The sequence below is a fragment of the Mustela nigripes genome, chromosome 6, assembly GCF_022355385.1.
Source record: "Mustela nigripes isolate SB6536 chromosome 6, MUSNIG.SB6536, whole genome shotgun sequence".
Taxonomy (NCBI): domain Eukaryota; kingdom Metazoa; phylum Chordata; class Mammalia; order Carnivora; family Mustelidae; genus Mustela; species Mustela nigripes.
In genome coordinates, this window is record NC_081562.1 from 141,783,019 (window position 1) to 141,798,134 (window position 15,116).

The 15,116-nt window shown below is 34.7% G+C and overlaps 1 protein-coding gene across 3 annotated transcripts in view; it reads right to left on the bottom strand.

Moving 5' to 3' along the window:
* Window positions 1-3,316: 3,316 nt before the first annotated feature.
* Window positions 3,317-15,116, bottom strand: part of CUL2 (cullin 2) — a 101,956-nt gene continuing 90,156 nt past the window's right edge. For all 3 annotated transcript variants that reach the window (XM_059404394.1, XM_059404393.1, XM_059404395.1), the window contains exons 17-21: window positions 11,930-11,996; window positions 8,838-9,040; window positions 6,844-6,945; window positions 5,145-5,261; window positions 3,317-4,110 (exon numbers count right to left, since the gene is read on the bottom strand). In XM_059404394.1, coding sequence (XP_059260377.1) covers window positions 3,979-4,110; window positions 5,145-5,261; window positions 6,844-6,945; window positions 8,838-9,040; window positions 11,930-11,996 — 621 coding nt within the window. In that variant the 3' untranslated portion in view covers window positions 3,317-3,978. The remainder of the gene's footprint in view (window positions 4,111-5,144; window positions 5,262-6,843; window positions 6,946-8,837; window positions 9,041-11,929; window positions 11,997-15,116) is intronic.

The following is a 15,116-nucleotide window of genomic DNA, read 5'->3' on the forward strand; positions in this document are numbered from 1 at the left end:
ACTTCATTACTCTGGAGATGGCCACTGCCACCAAAACAACTGCTAACCTCACCATAGTCTCCTAAGTATCCACACTAACCATCAACAGTCCTCTAGAGTCTATTCTTCACATTAATGCAGGTTATTCACTTTCCACTCAAATTTGCAAACAGTACTTTGAAATAGTTCGCAAACACCCAAGAAAAAAAATAAATGCATACACTATAAAGCATAATAAAATGAGTATTTCCATTTTACTCATGCACCTACATTTTGAGGGCGGGGGGAGCAAATGTAACTCCCCTGCATAAAATCCAAGTAATTCATTCACAGAGGTATTTTGGTTCTTAGGTTATGGCTGCCACTTCTTACCTGAAGATCTTCGATGTTACTACTTAAATATGCTCTACTGCTTTCATTTTCTGCCCTCCTAACTTCTCTTACACAACTCTCCCCAGGGTACCCAGGGTTTTCCTTCACAAGCACTTACACTAGAAATGGCATATTTATGACTGATTGTTACAAATCTAAAGCTCTGTGTTGGCACAGACTGAATCTTTTTTGTCATTGCAACGATTGTACCCACGTAATACACTGGCACCAGTAAATGTTTGTTAGACGATGAAAGGTGAATTGGTTGAACTATGGGCGGAGAACAGGGAAAGGAAAAATCCTTAGAATTTCCTGTGTGGTAGAGTCATTTCATGTGAAAGGGGCTTCTCCCCATCAGTGAATCCTACTTTTAATGAATTCTAGCCCACGGGGTAGTATATGTATCATAAGAATTGCCTAATTTGATTGCATCAGCTTTAGACATGCTTCATGAACTTCAACCAGTGAGCCTCTCCGTATTATCTCTATTCATTTAGCTATAGTCTATGCACAACTGCCCTTAGGACTAGCGCTTTAAAAGTTCACATCTTTACTTTGACCTCGCTCAACCAAGAAAGTGTACTGGGAACCAAAATTAAGAGCTCAATAAATTATCTATTGCTACTATATAGTTGGAGAAATTTTAACTGAACACAGGTTTGTATTAAGTATATATACTTTAAGTAAATATTCTATAGCTGTAAATTTGAATGTAAAATATTGAATTTACAAGTATCCTTTGCCATGGATCAGCTATAAGCCGAGTTTTTAACAATGTATATATACTTCTTAAATAAGTATCTTAAGAAACTAAAACATGAAGCACTGATTCTCACAATCACCTAGAAACAAATTTTTATTCTTTAAAGCCAGGAGAAACTATTCTTTATGTAAAAACTGAAGTTACTTCTATCTTACAGGCTATTATATATATATATATATAGAGAGAGAGAGAGAGAGAGATAAAGAGAGAGAGACACTGTATTTATTAGGCCCACAATTTTGACTGGGATTTAAATTCAGGTTCTGCAGTTTCTGGCAATGACCTCTAGAAAACTCATTTAGTTTCCTCATCTAGGAGAGAGGAGCATTGCCTGGTTAACAGGACTATCTGAATTTCAAACAAAGTAACATATAAGGAAGCACCAGTCACAGTCTGTACTTGGTAAAGGTTAAAAAAATTAACAGAAACTTTATAGCATTGTAGCATATACGGGTTATAAAATTCTATAAAGGTAGTTAAGTTATAAATAAAACACAAATCCTAGAGTATCTCTTGTTTATATTAAAGCAAACTGTCATAAAATCTTGGCCCAAACCCTAGAATAAACCTACAGCAGGAAGTAAAATAATCTGGCTTCAAGGAGGATGAGTGCGCACAAAAGCTGCATGCTCTCTGGCTGAAAAGGTTATCACGGACTCATCTGTGTTAACTATCTCAGTGTTAATACTAATTTTTTAAAAGCTCCTGAAAGTTTTGCTCACATTATTTTTGTTTTCCAAGATCAAGCACAGAGAAGCTTTTCCTCTCTTTCCTCCTCTTTCCCTTTTGTAGCTCTGACCCTCTCTGCCTATGAGAGCACTAGGGACCACACACAGGGTCTGCCAGGTTAGTGCTCTGGGCTGTGTGCAAGGGTCTTCAGCAGTAATGACTTCAAATACTTGACCTAACTTGACCAAACTGCAACCTTCCCTTCATTCTCCTCAGCAGAAGTTGTGTGCTATAATTGATTTGAAACACTGCCCCTTTCAGATGGTGACTTGGTCAAATGTATCTGGCCTCTTCCGCCTCATGCACAAGCATACCTTTACTGTTTCTTTCAAGTAAAATGAGCAAAAGATGTGAAGAAAACTCTTGTCAGTCATTTCTGTAGACCTCAGCACAACTATTTTGTCAATTTTTCAATATAATATATTTTCTTGACAATTTAGATACCAAGATAAGACTTAAATTTAACATTTATAAATATTTAAGGAAAAAAAGAATCAATTTGGAAACTTTACCAACAAGTTATCAAAACAAAGGTTTGTTTTTTGACATTGCATGTACAATATTCTATGGTTTGCCATTACTTCCTCTCTAGGAAGAAAGATAAAATGAGAAATACAGTATAGAAGTAAGTCGTTGGAAGTTGGTAGTTTTTTTCAACACTTAAAGAGACACGAGTCAGAAAAAGTGCAATCCAACAAACCAACTGCAGAAGCCATTTTGCAACAAATTTGAATATGGACCACATATTAGATGATATTAAGTAATTATTATTTTTGTTAGGTATAAAAACGCCTTATAGTTGTGTTTTTGTTGTTTTTAAAAAAGATCTTATTGGTCAGAGACACAAACTTAAGTATTATAAGTAAAATGATTCATGTGGAAATGCATTAAAATATTTCAGCTTAAAAAAATCACATTATGTGTGTCGTAGTGGTGTGGGGTAGAGAGGTAATAAATATAATAGACCAGAGTATTCTAATACTGCTGTTAATATATATATAATAAACAAAATAGTGGAATTTCATGTCTCTATATAAGTGGCACCTGGTGTAATGCACCATACAGACCAAAAAACAAAAACAAAAACAAAAACAACCCCCCCCCAAACAGCACTTAGGTTATGCACTGCTAAGCACACCTGTGACTTGTGAGAGTCAATCTAGTGTCAAAATGTTAGGGTTGTATGGGTAATATATAGATAGGAAAATGGAAAGAATACACCGGTATCCCAGGATCTCCTACAACTCAGAGAAAGATAGGGAGGTAAGAGAGCTGTGGTATTTGCTTATATTAGAATTAAGGTATTATGAAAACAGAAGACAAATTTTGAGCGAGAAACTCTTTCTATGCCAGACCTGAGGCCACCACATATTCTCCTCATCCTTTATTTCTGTGGTGTTAGCGCATCACCAGAAACTCTCGATAGAATAAAATCTTCAACATCCAAAACACTCATATCCAACGCAGTTCCAATCCATGAAAATAAAACATTCTTTATGTTGAATGCATCTTTATGCATTCAAGTACAACAATCTAGACATTTTTCATGTAGGACTCAAGTAGGAGTAAAAGTGAATTAAACCATTCAGATAAAAATGCAACTAAAGCTGTATTAGCTGCTTTGATGACTCATGAGAACATTTATACATACACGATTATATGTGATACTCCATCCACATAAAAAAGGCATTCTATTTCTTTATTTTTTTTATTTGACAAGCAGCAATATCATGTTTGTCATTTTAATGTAGATACAATTATTATGTTATCTGTCATATTACAATATTTAAGTTTTTTATTTTATGTTCTTTAAGATACATTAAAAAAAAAACACATCAACTGCAAACGTGAAGGGGAGAAAAAGCATGGTACCCAACCAAATTCCCACATTTCAGCAATACTTCACTCATTCTTTTAATAAAGTTTTAAGAAATGTCATAATGACATGAGCTTGAAATATCTCTAGGCATTTTCTCTGACGCTCATGACGTGGCACTGGTGATGTTGTAAACAGCAGAAAAACAGGGGCTGCCAAATGACCAAATTATGGAGGCACAGGCCTGCTTTTTCCCACAGGAACACACCAAATGGTGATGGCAATGATCTTCTCACACTCACACTAGAGGAGAGCGACATCACGCTACGTAACTGTATTCATCTGCTGATGCTTGACTGCGCTCGATGTACTGTTTGTCTATCAGAACTTCAATACATTTCTTAATCATGCTGATGCTAGGATTAAACCTAGCTCTTGACTGGCTAATCACCTGTGTAAGAGAGACATGGATGTCAAAGTACTGCTAATTAGTAAGCTATAAATAATTACTTTTAACCAATCAGTTGTGAAAGTGCCTCAGATGTACTGAGGTCCCATCAAACAGACCTAACCCATATGGGAAAAATGTACTTAAAGTAGTTATGAAATCATACTGATTAAAATGAATAAAATCATCCTAAATGGATGGATGTGATACATCAAGCAAATGAATCCCATGAACAGTCCTGAATTTTTTAAGCTCGGATGGCAGTGCACAAGGAGAGAGGAAACAATGAGCTCAAAGTTTGATGACAAAAAAATTTAATGCAAAATAAGAAAAAAGTCTAATGTTTCTGTTGTGAAGGAATTACAAAGCAGAACACAGAGCAAAATCCATTAATATTCATCCATAACTAAATTAAACTATAAATTACTTCATCTATCTAAATACACACCCACACGCTCCAGCTCCTACTTAACCTCACTTACCTTCCAGGTCCTAGCTGAACTAAACACTTTCTCAAGAAAGCTTTCCCCAACATCCCCTGAGTCAATACTTTTGTATACATTCTTATACTACTGTAGCTCTTTTTCAGTGCATGTTAATGTAATTTTTTATTTTGCTTGCATACTATTTCAATAATGTAGTTCTTCCCTATTAGAAGGTGAACTTCAAAAAGGCAGGAACCACATCTTGGGTTACTCTGCATCACATTCCTAATGACTAGCACAGCACTATATCACATGTAGACACTCATATATTTATGGAATGAATGATTATTTGAAATCATCAATTTCCTCCAATAACTGGACAAAAGGCTCAAAATATTGGTGAACTTCAGGCCTCTATATCTGAGCCAAAGCAAACTTGAACTTAATACTGAAATTATAAGTAAGTACTGTTTTCATTAAGTGATGAGGCATTTCTTTATGCTCTTTTGGAATCCTATTATTTATGTACCATTTGACAAAGAAGCATTCCTAATCCATTCATTGATAATACTGGTTATCTCAAAAAGCCTTGAGGGCTTCCCCTCCTTTTACCTCTTGAATAAGGGCATTATGCCGAAGTACTTTTCGTGCTTTCATGATACGAACTATAGCAGCCTGGAGATACATTTTCCGGTCCTCATCTACAGCACTTCTAGTCTGCTCCATTTCCTGTTTCACAGGGGTGGGGGAGGGAGCAAATGAGACATTAAGTCACTGAATCTTTCATAATTCATTTTATCAGTGAGTTTACATAAACTTCCCATCAATACTGAGCATCAAATTAATAGTTATCATATGCCCATTATCACATAACCATTACCAAATGAGTATCTACAGTGAGTTATTTATAATTTCTTGGGTTAAAGTTGGAAGGTTATTAAAAAAAAATTAACACTCTTGTAAAATGTATTTCAAGTAAACAAGCAATAAAGTAGAACCTAAATGACATAGAACAGTTAATTTTCAAGATTTCTCCTTGAGGGGCACCTGGGTGGCTCAGTGGGTTAAAGCCTCTGCCTTCGGCTCAGGTCATGATCCCAGGGTCCTGAGATCGAGCCCCACATCAGGCTCTCTGCTCGGCAGGGAGCCTGCTTCTCTGTCTCTCTCTGCCTACCTCTCCGCCTACTTGTGATCTCTGTCTGTCAAATAAAAAGATAAAATCTTTAAAAAAAAAAAAAAAAAGATTTCTCCTTGAGATTCTCTCTCAATCTTCCTCTGCTGCTCTCCCCTCAAATAAGTAAATAAATAAATAAAATCTTTTTAAAAAATAAAAGATAAAATACAATCCACAAATTACAAATTAGTATTCACTAGTGTAGAGAATAATGGGATTGCAAACATTTTAGGGTTCAAATTTAATTAACGATTAGTTGACACTGGTCTCCCCGTGAGGGAGTAAGCTCCTGAAGAGTGACTGACATCTTATGTAACTTTACATCCTGACCAAGGATAGGGTGGCACATAGAAGGGAATCGAGAAACTTAAGTGACATTACCAGGCTATCCCATAACAAAGCAATAATCATTACTGAGTTAAAAGAGGGGCGCCTGGGTGGCTCAGTGGGTTAAAGCCTCTGCCTTCGGCTCGGGTCATGATCCCAGGGTCCTGGGATCGAGCCCCGCATCGGGCTCTCTGCTCAGCGGGGCGCCTGCTTCCTCCTCTCGCTCTGCCTGCCTCTCTGCCTACTTGTCATCTCTATCTGTCAAATAAATAAATAAAATCTTAAAAAAAAAAAAAAAAGATCAACAGTAGATGTTCACCTTGCAAACCAGCTCATCTGGTAGTTTGAACCCTACTCTGGACATTACTAGATCACACTCTGAGCATTAACAAGATCCCAAGTGGTTCATTTGCACATGAATTCTGAGAAACACTTCTAAAGACTTCTTTGAAAAAATGTGATAAAGCTTTCCCTTATTTTACAAATAAAAGATATGCGACATTATATTACTACTCAAGGTAAAAATTTTTGTGAAGAATCCAAGCAACACTCCACATTTTAATATAGTCTGAAAGTAAGTATGCGTATAGTGTAATACCTTTTTCCTTAGATACCCATTATATTACTGTTTTTATAATCTAAGATACTGGCAGCAGTTTTGTTTGCAAAATTAGTAAATTCAGAGAATAAACCAGAAAAATGCATTGCATTATTAATTTTGATGTGCAAAGTTTTGCATTATTTCAGTTACCACTTGTGAAGTCCAATGCTCAAATCTTTCCAAAAGAAATGACATTAAAAATCACTTACCTGTGGTGTGTCTTTTTGCATTGATGTAGTAATTTTAAATTTTGTTCTTTTACTGCTAAAGTTCATATTTAATGAAAATGAAGATTCTGCATCAATGTCTTCCTACAATTAAAAATAATTCATTTATATTTATAAAAATTAAAATAATTAGAGTTGCTGTAAATAATGTGCCATAAACTTAAATGACTAAAAAAGACTAATTTCACATTATAAAGAATTATTTAAGAGAATAGTAGCTTTCTTCTGTCAAGGAAAGAAAAGAGGCTAAAATCAATTCTAATTTTACACTTGAATTTTAATCTGTTTAGATTTAGAAATAAGCTATTTCTTGTCCCGACTATTATAAATAAGCATTGGATAAACAGTCATAGCTCATTGGTTTAAACAGAATTTAACATTTTAATTCTTATGAACTACTAGGCTCATAGTTTTTCTATCACCCCATTTTGAAAAAGTGAGCAACCAAATGTCTTTTAAAGTACTGTAATAACAAAATACAGATTATAAATAACCGGACGACAGAAGAAAGTAGTTTCCAGTGGCACACGTGACCCTGTGTGGTTCTGATGAAAGCTTACCCTTGAACTCATGTTTTATTCAATCTACCTGAAGCAAGTGGCCTTTTCTCAAGTTAAAGTTGTTAAGCTAATTTTTATAATCACAACTCTGATCACCACTCTGATCATACAGTGAGTTTTCTTATCAGCAGGATCAAAAAGCACCTGGCAAATGAACTCACGCTCAATAATAAGCTACAAGTTCTGTTAAGGAATGGCAGATTCATAATTAAAATTTAATGTGCAAACAAGAATCTATATTTTGTACATTTCTGGGCAGCTAAAGTAATACATTTTAGAAAACTATACAGCTTCTTAGATACTTAATTTAGCTTACAAATTTAACAAACTTCAGGTTTTAAAAAAATCATGCTTAACTTATAATTACTTGACTTAATTAAAATATTAGGAATTTAGTATTTTGTTAGGATTCTGAAGTCAGAAAAATCATTTCTCAGTATTAAGAAAAGCTTGATTTGAATTTCAGAATATACGCCATTTAAAGCTGTTCAGTTATAGGCTACAAAATACCATCAATTAAGAGCACCTGGATGAAGCAGTTAAGTGTCTGACTCTTGGTTTCACTCAGGTCATGATCTCAGAGTCATGAGACTGAGCCCCAAGTTGGGCTTTATACTCAGCAGGGAGTCTGCTTAGGATTCTCTTCTCCCTCTGCCCCTCCCACCCCCTTCAAATAAATCAATCTTAAAAAAATATATCATCAATTAAATGAACTGAGGACAGAAGTAGTAGGCTATTAACTTCACCAAAATAAAAATGACACCTCATTTACAAGAATTTTTTCTTATAGGCATAATTTGGTTTAGAAGATTTAACTCACATCTGTTGCTTCTGAACCACTTAAATATCCAAGATATACTATAACAATAACAAAAACTTGTTATCAGGAAAAAAAGCTAAAAAGAAAAGAAGTATATTACTAGCTTGCTATTCTTGTGACAGGCAGTACAAATATATGGTGGTTATTAGTTAAATCCTGGAATGAAGGGACAGGAGAGTGAGAGCATTTAGGATGGTCACACAAGCTAACTATGCATACAAATATCAATAGTGGTCATTCCCTATTACAGAAGTATGTAATTAAATATCAATTAAATACATGAAAAAGTGAAACACTACAGTTTTTAACATCAGTTAATCAGAATCCACCTGATAGCAATTCTTTCACAATTTTCAGTACACTGTCACAGTATAGGACAAATGAAATCAAACTATAAAGTGCACACAGGCACCAACTTCTCTGTGATTCCAGAAACTCATAGCTATAAGGAGCCTGCAGCGTTGTTAGCTGACTCAAGCGCTTTCCAAAGTACAAAGGGCATTACCAATTATAACCTCACTTTAAAAACTCAGAACATCTCGTGAAAAAGATATAATGTTAATAATGCTTAAATTCCTTGAAATACCACCCCATACCTTTTCCGAATCATGGTTAATCATTTTCACATCAAGTAATGATTTGATTGTTTTTGTCAGTTCTTTTTCATTCATCTGAGTGCTGTCCTGAAGCTCTTTATAGCTGACAGTTTCACTGTTGTTAAAGGCAAGAAGAACTGCCATTTGGTATGTAGTAACCATGGCTACATATGGTTTGCCCAAATAGTTCATTTTAACTTCACCTACAATTAAAACAAAATTGTAACAATAAACTGATCATTCAAAGAAACAGAATTCTAAGTAATCAGTCCAGAAACAGAGCCAAAGGATTAAAGGAGCCCTGGAACCTTATGATAAATGTGAAGACACCAGAACAAGAAGCTTAAAGGTGGACGGTGAGAAACAAAACTAAATAACTAAACTAGATACACTAAATAACTGATGAATATACAAGGCTAACATCTCTCTTGCAAAGGAATAAACTCTTTGGCTTTAATTAAGACACACATACACAACAGTAAAGTAAAACCCAAAAAAGGAACTAACGACAAGTTCCAAAAATCTGGTTATTATGGACCAGCTTAGGAATTTAGTACTATTCAAAAACAGGAAAAGAATGTTGATTTCTTTCCTATTTAGGTGTTAATGGTAATACTCTTCAGGTCAAATTCCAATGGCAAAAACTATATACATAGTCTTTTCTTTATTTCTATATACAATTAATTGCTGAACACCAAAAAAGTGAGCCCCTCACAAAATACTTTAGGAGACAGGCTGATTATTGCTGAGATAATTAGAGAAAAAAGGAGAGTTTAAACTCCGCAAGACATTCAGGGGAAGTAAAACTAAATTAAATACAAATACATTAATTAAATACAAATACATTAAGATGTATGAGAAATTCTTTTAGTTATCTAAAACACAGGGTGAGTGAGGTGCTTGGGTGGTGCAGTCAGTTAAGCGTCCAACTCTTGGTTTCAGATCAGATCGTGACCTCAGTCAGGGCTGTGAGATTGAACCCTGTATTGGGCTTCCTGCTTATTAGGGAATCTGCTTGAGATTCTCTCTTCCTCTCTCCTTCCCACTTGTGCACTCTCCCTCTCTCTAAAATAAACAGATCTTTAAAAATAAATAAATACAAATAAAACTGGTTGAGCAATTTTTTTCCTTAAAACCAATTATGTTTAATAAATGAGAGTAGAAAAAATTCACAACAGATGTAAAATGAAAGGTCAAGTACAAACTGACCCGCTTATTAAGAATATCATATCTCTCTATTTCACAAACTGCTGAAAAAAGGTAAAAGCCCAACTTGCTTAATACAGATAAACTTGTATAAGTATGTATTACCATGTACCAATTATGTACTAATACGTATTACCAACATAATGACACATTATATTACAAATATAAATTGGTCAAATAAATGGCACTTAAAAGAAATTAAGTTTCTCGTAATGAAATTTCTCTTATGTAAGTGAACAGAATTTCCTAATAAAGGTTAATGGCACTTGACTGATCAAATTTTCTTACATCATTTCTAAGAGATACACATACCCTCCTTTCCTTATACAAAAGGTAAGTTGATTCAATGCATTTTCAAAGCATAGTTTTAACAAAAGGAAAGAGAATTTGAGGGTTTGCTTTGGTTAACATCTTCAGGCAACTCAGAGCAACTGCACACAGTCTACAATCATTCAGGTAGTAATCCTACTATCACATAAGTGTACAACGGTTCCAGAAAGAAGCAAAGGACTGGATTACGGTTCCAGAAAGAAGCAAAGGACTGGATTCTAACTAAACTTTTCTAAAATTAGAAACTACTGGAAATTAATTGTGACATTTTGGGAAAAGCATTTGCTATTGCAGTGCACAACAGCACCACAAATAAAAATCAAATGGTTAGATATCCTTACAATGCTATAATGGTTACAGAAATTTCCCTGGTGCTGCCACACTGAAAAATAGTATGGAGGTTCTTCAAAAAGTTGAAAATAGAGCTACCCTATTGACCCCTTAAAGATACAAATGTAGTGATCTGAAGAGGCACGTGTACCCCAATGTTTATAACAGCAAAGTCCACAATAGTCAAACTATGGAAAGAGCCTAGATATCCATCAACATTTGAATGGATAAAAAAGATGGGATATATATATATATAATATAATGGAATACTATGCAGCCATCAAAAGAAATAAAATCTTGCCATTTGCAACGACATGGATGGAACTAGAAGGTGTTATGCTTAGTGAAATAAGTCAATTATCGTATCTCTCTGATATGAGGAATTTGAGAAACAAGACAGAGGATCACAGGGGAAGGTAATGCAAAATGAAACAAGGCAAAACCAGAGAGGGAGACAAACCATAAGAGACTCTTAATCTCAGGAAACAAACCGAGGGTTGTTGGAAGGGAGGGAGGTGGAAGGATGGGGTGGCTGGGTGATGGACATTGGGGAGGGTATGTGCTATGGTGAGGAAAAAAAAAGTGAATGGAAAAATGTACACTATTTTGAGGGTAAAAAATCTGAGCCAAGAATAAAGGTGATTAATGATGACAAAAAATTTTTTTTTCTGAGGTTTTCTGACATATTTAGGGAAACTTGTCAAGTCTTGGTTTCTAGATAAAATTTCTAATGTCTAGATAAACTGGTGTGTTACAGAAATGTAACAAACTATTATAAAATTCAGAAACTTTCTTAATAAGCAGTAATAAAATATAAGCAGCATAAATTTATAAGGCACTACTAAAAAGTGCTTCACTTGGGGTGCCTGGGTGACTCAGTCATTTAAGCATCTGCCTTCAACTTGGGTCATGATCCTGGAGTCCTGGGATTGAGCCTTGCTTTGGGCATCCTGCTCTGTGGGGAGTCTGCTTCTCCCTCTCCCTCTGCCCCTCCCCCTGCTTATGCTCTCTCTCAAATAAATAAATAAAAATCTTAAAAAAAAAGTGCTGAACTTAAACTTCATTAATAGTTGCTTTAATGATAACCAGCAGGGTAGACAGAGGAAAAGAGATGAAAAGCCATCATTAGGGAAAAAAACTATCATTAGGCTATAAGAAATCCTTTCCTATATTATTAAGATATTTATATCAGTAAATTTCACTAGATATAATGAAATGTGTATTACCTGTACAGAGATAATGTAACCACGTAAGTTTCCTTCCACTGAAATGCTGGCTGTAAAATAATTCAAACTGTAAAAAAGAAAAAAAATTAATTATTTTCAGCTACTGTAACATAACTTATTTAGCTATTACTACACAAAAAAGTTGATGTTAGAAAAGATATTATAACCCATCTGGTGTACTTACTCATTTTATAGATGAGAAAACTATCCATGCAAGTCCCTGACCAAGATCATACAAATATTAGTGCAGCTCTTTTCACTTACAATTTTGTCCAGGGTACTCTCCCTTAAACTACAACCCTCCACAATTTGACTTTATGTATAAATTCAGAAAGGACAGTCAATGCTTAATTATCAGTTTCAAATGACAGCAATTTGGACTTTATAAATACTAATTACTGACCCAAAACACCATCATATAAATTTCAATATGAAAATGCAAATCATACCTTCATTTTTATTTTCCTATTTGCCAACATATGCCCTTGCTGAAGTGACAGGTTAATATTTCTGTGATTACCTATAAGGTGATAACTACAATTTAATTTCCACATCCAGCCAAACACTAATACAAGCAAAGCTTCAAAGCACTCATCTTTGTATCATCTTTTGTTGATATTACTGTAAAAAAATTTAACATTCTATTAATGTTGCTTTGAAATTAAAAAACTCCTTCCTTGAATTGAATGTGTAATTGTAGGACATCAATTCAAAACATATCTTTCAAAGAGTCAGTACATAAATATATAGTGAGAAAATGATACTGAAATGTAAAATAACAACAACAACAAACAAAAAACCGAAACACTCAATATCATTGTAAAGCCGAAAAATAAGCAAACACATCATGTCACAATTCAAAATTGTGGGCATACTTTCAGAATGATGTGCCTCATGTAATATTTACAACTAAAGCTTTTAATTGTATATCAAACCTAACCTCCTGTACTCCCATAACAAAATTTCAATCAGCAATGTTTGACCTGCCAGCCAAAATAATTAGTGAATTTTTTCAGCAGTCCATTCCACATTTGCTTAGTCCTCATAAGCTGAAACTTGCTGAGCATGCTTTCCCTCCAGTGGTGCAAATCCACCAACCCCCTTGCATGATAAACAGGAAATGACTGACACCTGAAATACTTAGGATTTTATGCATGGTTCTAATCTAGACAAATGAAAGTCAAAATTATGTCATAAAAGTAACCCAGAAGTTGGCTCTAATTAACAACCTCCACAGGTGTCAATAAAATTCAATTACTACTATGCAACTCTTTATTTATTTATATATATATATATATATATATACACACACACACATATATATATTTAAAGATTTTATTTATTTATTTATTTATTTGACAGATAGAGATCACAAGTAGGCAGAGAGGCAGGCAGAGAGAGAGGAGGAAGCAGGCTCCCTGCTGAGCAGAGAGCCCGATGAGGGACTCGATCTCAGGACTCTAGAATCATGACCTGAGCTGAAGGCAGGGGCTTTAACCCACTGAGCCACCCAGGCGCCCCACAACTCCTAATTTAATTATGGACAAAAGCAAATAAAACATTTTGAAATTGAGAAAATCAAATTTTCTAAATTATTTAAGCGCAAGGATGTATATTTCACGGATCAAGCCCTGCGGCGCGATGTATATTCCAAGCTCTGAAAACAATGTTTTGCCTCTTTCTACTCCTAGCAACTAGTACTATCAATAAAGTTTTAATGATAATGACATAGATAAGCCAGCAGAAAACATTCCTTTACCATTAAATTTTAAATCTGATTACAAAGATTTTCATGTCTATAACTACCCAAGAACAAAAGACTGAGCACCAAATGGAAACATAAATTCATCTGGTATTCAAAGACAAACGCTATAAAACCTTGCTTCATTCTATCATTAAACAATTATGTTACCAAAGTTTATTAGTAAAATATATACCTTGCCTAAACTTCTCATTTTAAAATAAATAATTGTCAGGCTAGGACACCATCCTTTAAATACCATGTGAGGGTATTAATTAGAACTCAAAAGGCCTTGGGGGCGCCTGGGTGGCTCAGTGGTTAAGCATCTGCCTTCAGCTCAGATCATGATCCCAGGGTACTGGGATCGAGCCCCACATTGGGCTCCCTGCTTGGCAGGAAGCCTGCTTCTCCCTCTCCCACTCCCCCTGCTTGTGTTCCCTCTCTTGCTGTCTCTCTCTCTCTGTCAAATAAACAAACAAAATCTAAAAAAAAAAAAAACTCAAACGGCCTTAAAAAGTAAAGAATTCATATTCACTTCTAATAAAGAGCTGCATTAATACATAATACTTTATATTTCTTCGATATTATTCAGATTTGTAGACCAGGTACAAAGGAAGTACAACAATGAAGATTTATTGGTCTAATATGCAAAATAAATTACTTTTAATTAAAGCTTAATTTCCACAGTTTTAAGATTCATATGTGTAAAATGAAGTAATTTTTAATACACAGTTATATTTAAGATACAAGATATACAAATGATCATTAAGGCAAGATGAATTAATTTATGTGTGGAAATGTACTCTGTTAAGTACACCAATGGATTCTGAGTCCTAGGTAACTAAACACTTGGATTTAGTAGGAAAAAATAGAAGGACAAACTCCCTCTACTGGTAATTAGAGAAAATCCAGATGGAGAGGATAATACTCTTAGAATCATAATTTCATAGTCAGAAAAGAACCCACTATTTGTTTGCAAATGAGGAAACTGAATCCTGATGAAGGTTTATACATTAATAAAAGTTGAAGGGGTTAATAAAAGTGTTATTGGAAATGATTATTTCAAGGGGGGAGAGAACAACAACATAAAGTCAGAAGGAAACTATTTCTGACAGCAACTATTCTCTGCCTTAATTGCAATTCTTACTTCTTAAGAAGTAAGTTTTAGTACTGTTAAAGGTGAGTACATCAAAATGCCTTACCTGGCTACCCCATCTCCTACCACTAGCTTGCATCTATTCTTTTTGCAAAACCCATAATAACCTGCCCACTTAACAGAGTGCTTTTCTTCATATAGTTTTTAAGATGGTCACGCTATTATGCCTTTCTAAAGAAGACCCAATAAGTCCTTAAGTTAGACTCTCTGGTCTAAAAGTCTAATGCTTGGTATCTTGAAATCTACCTGGTTGTTATACTTCTCTACTCTCCTAGTACCACTACTACTAT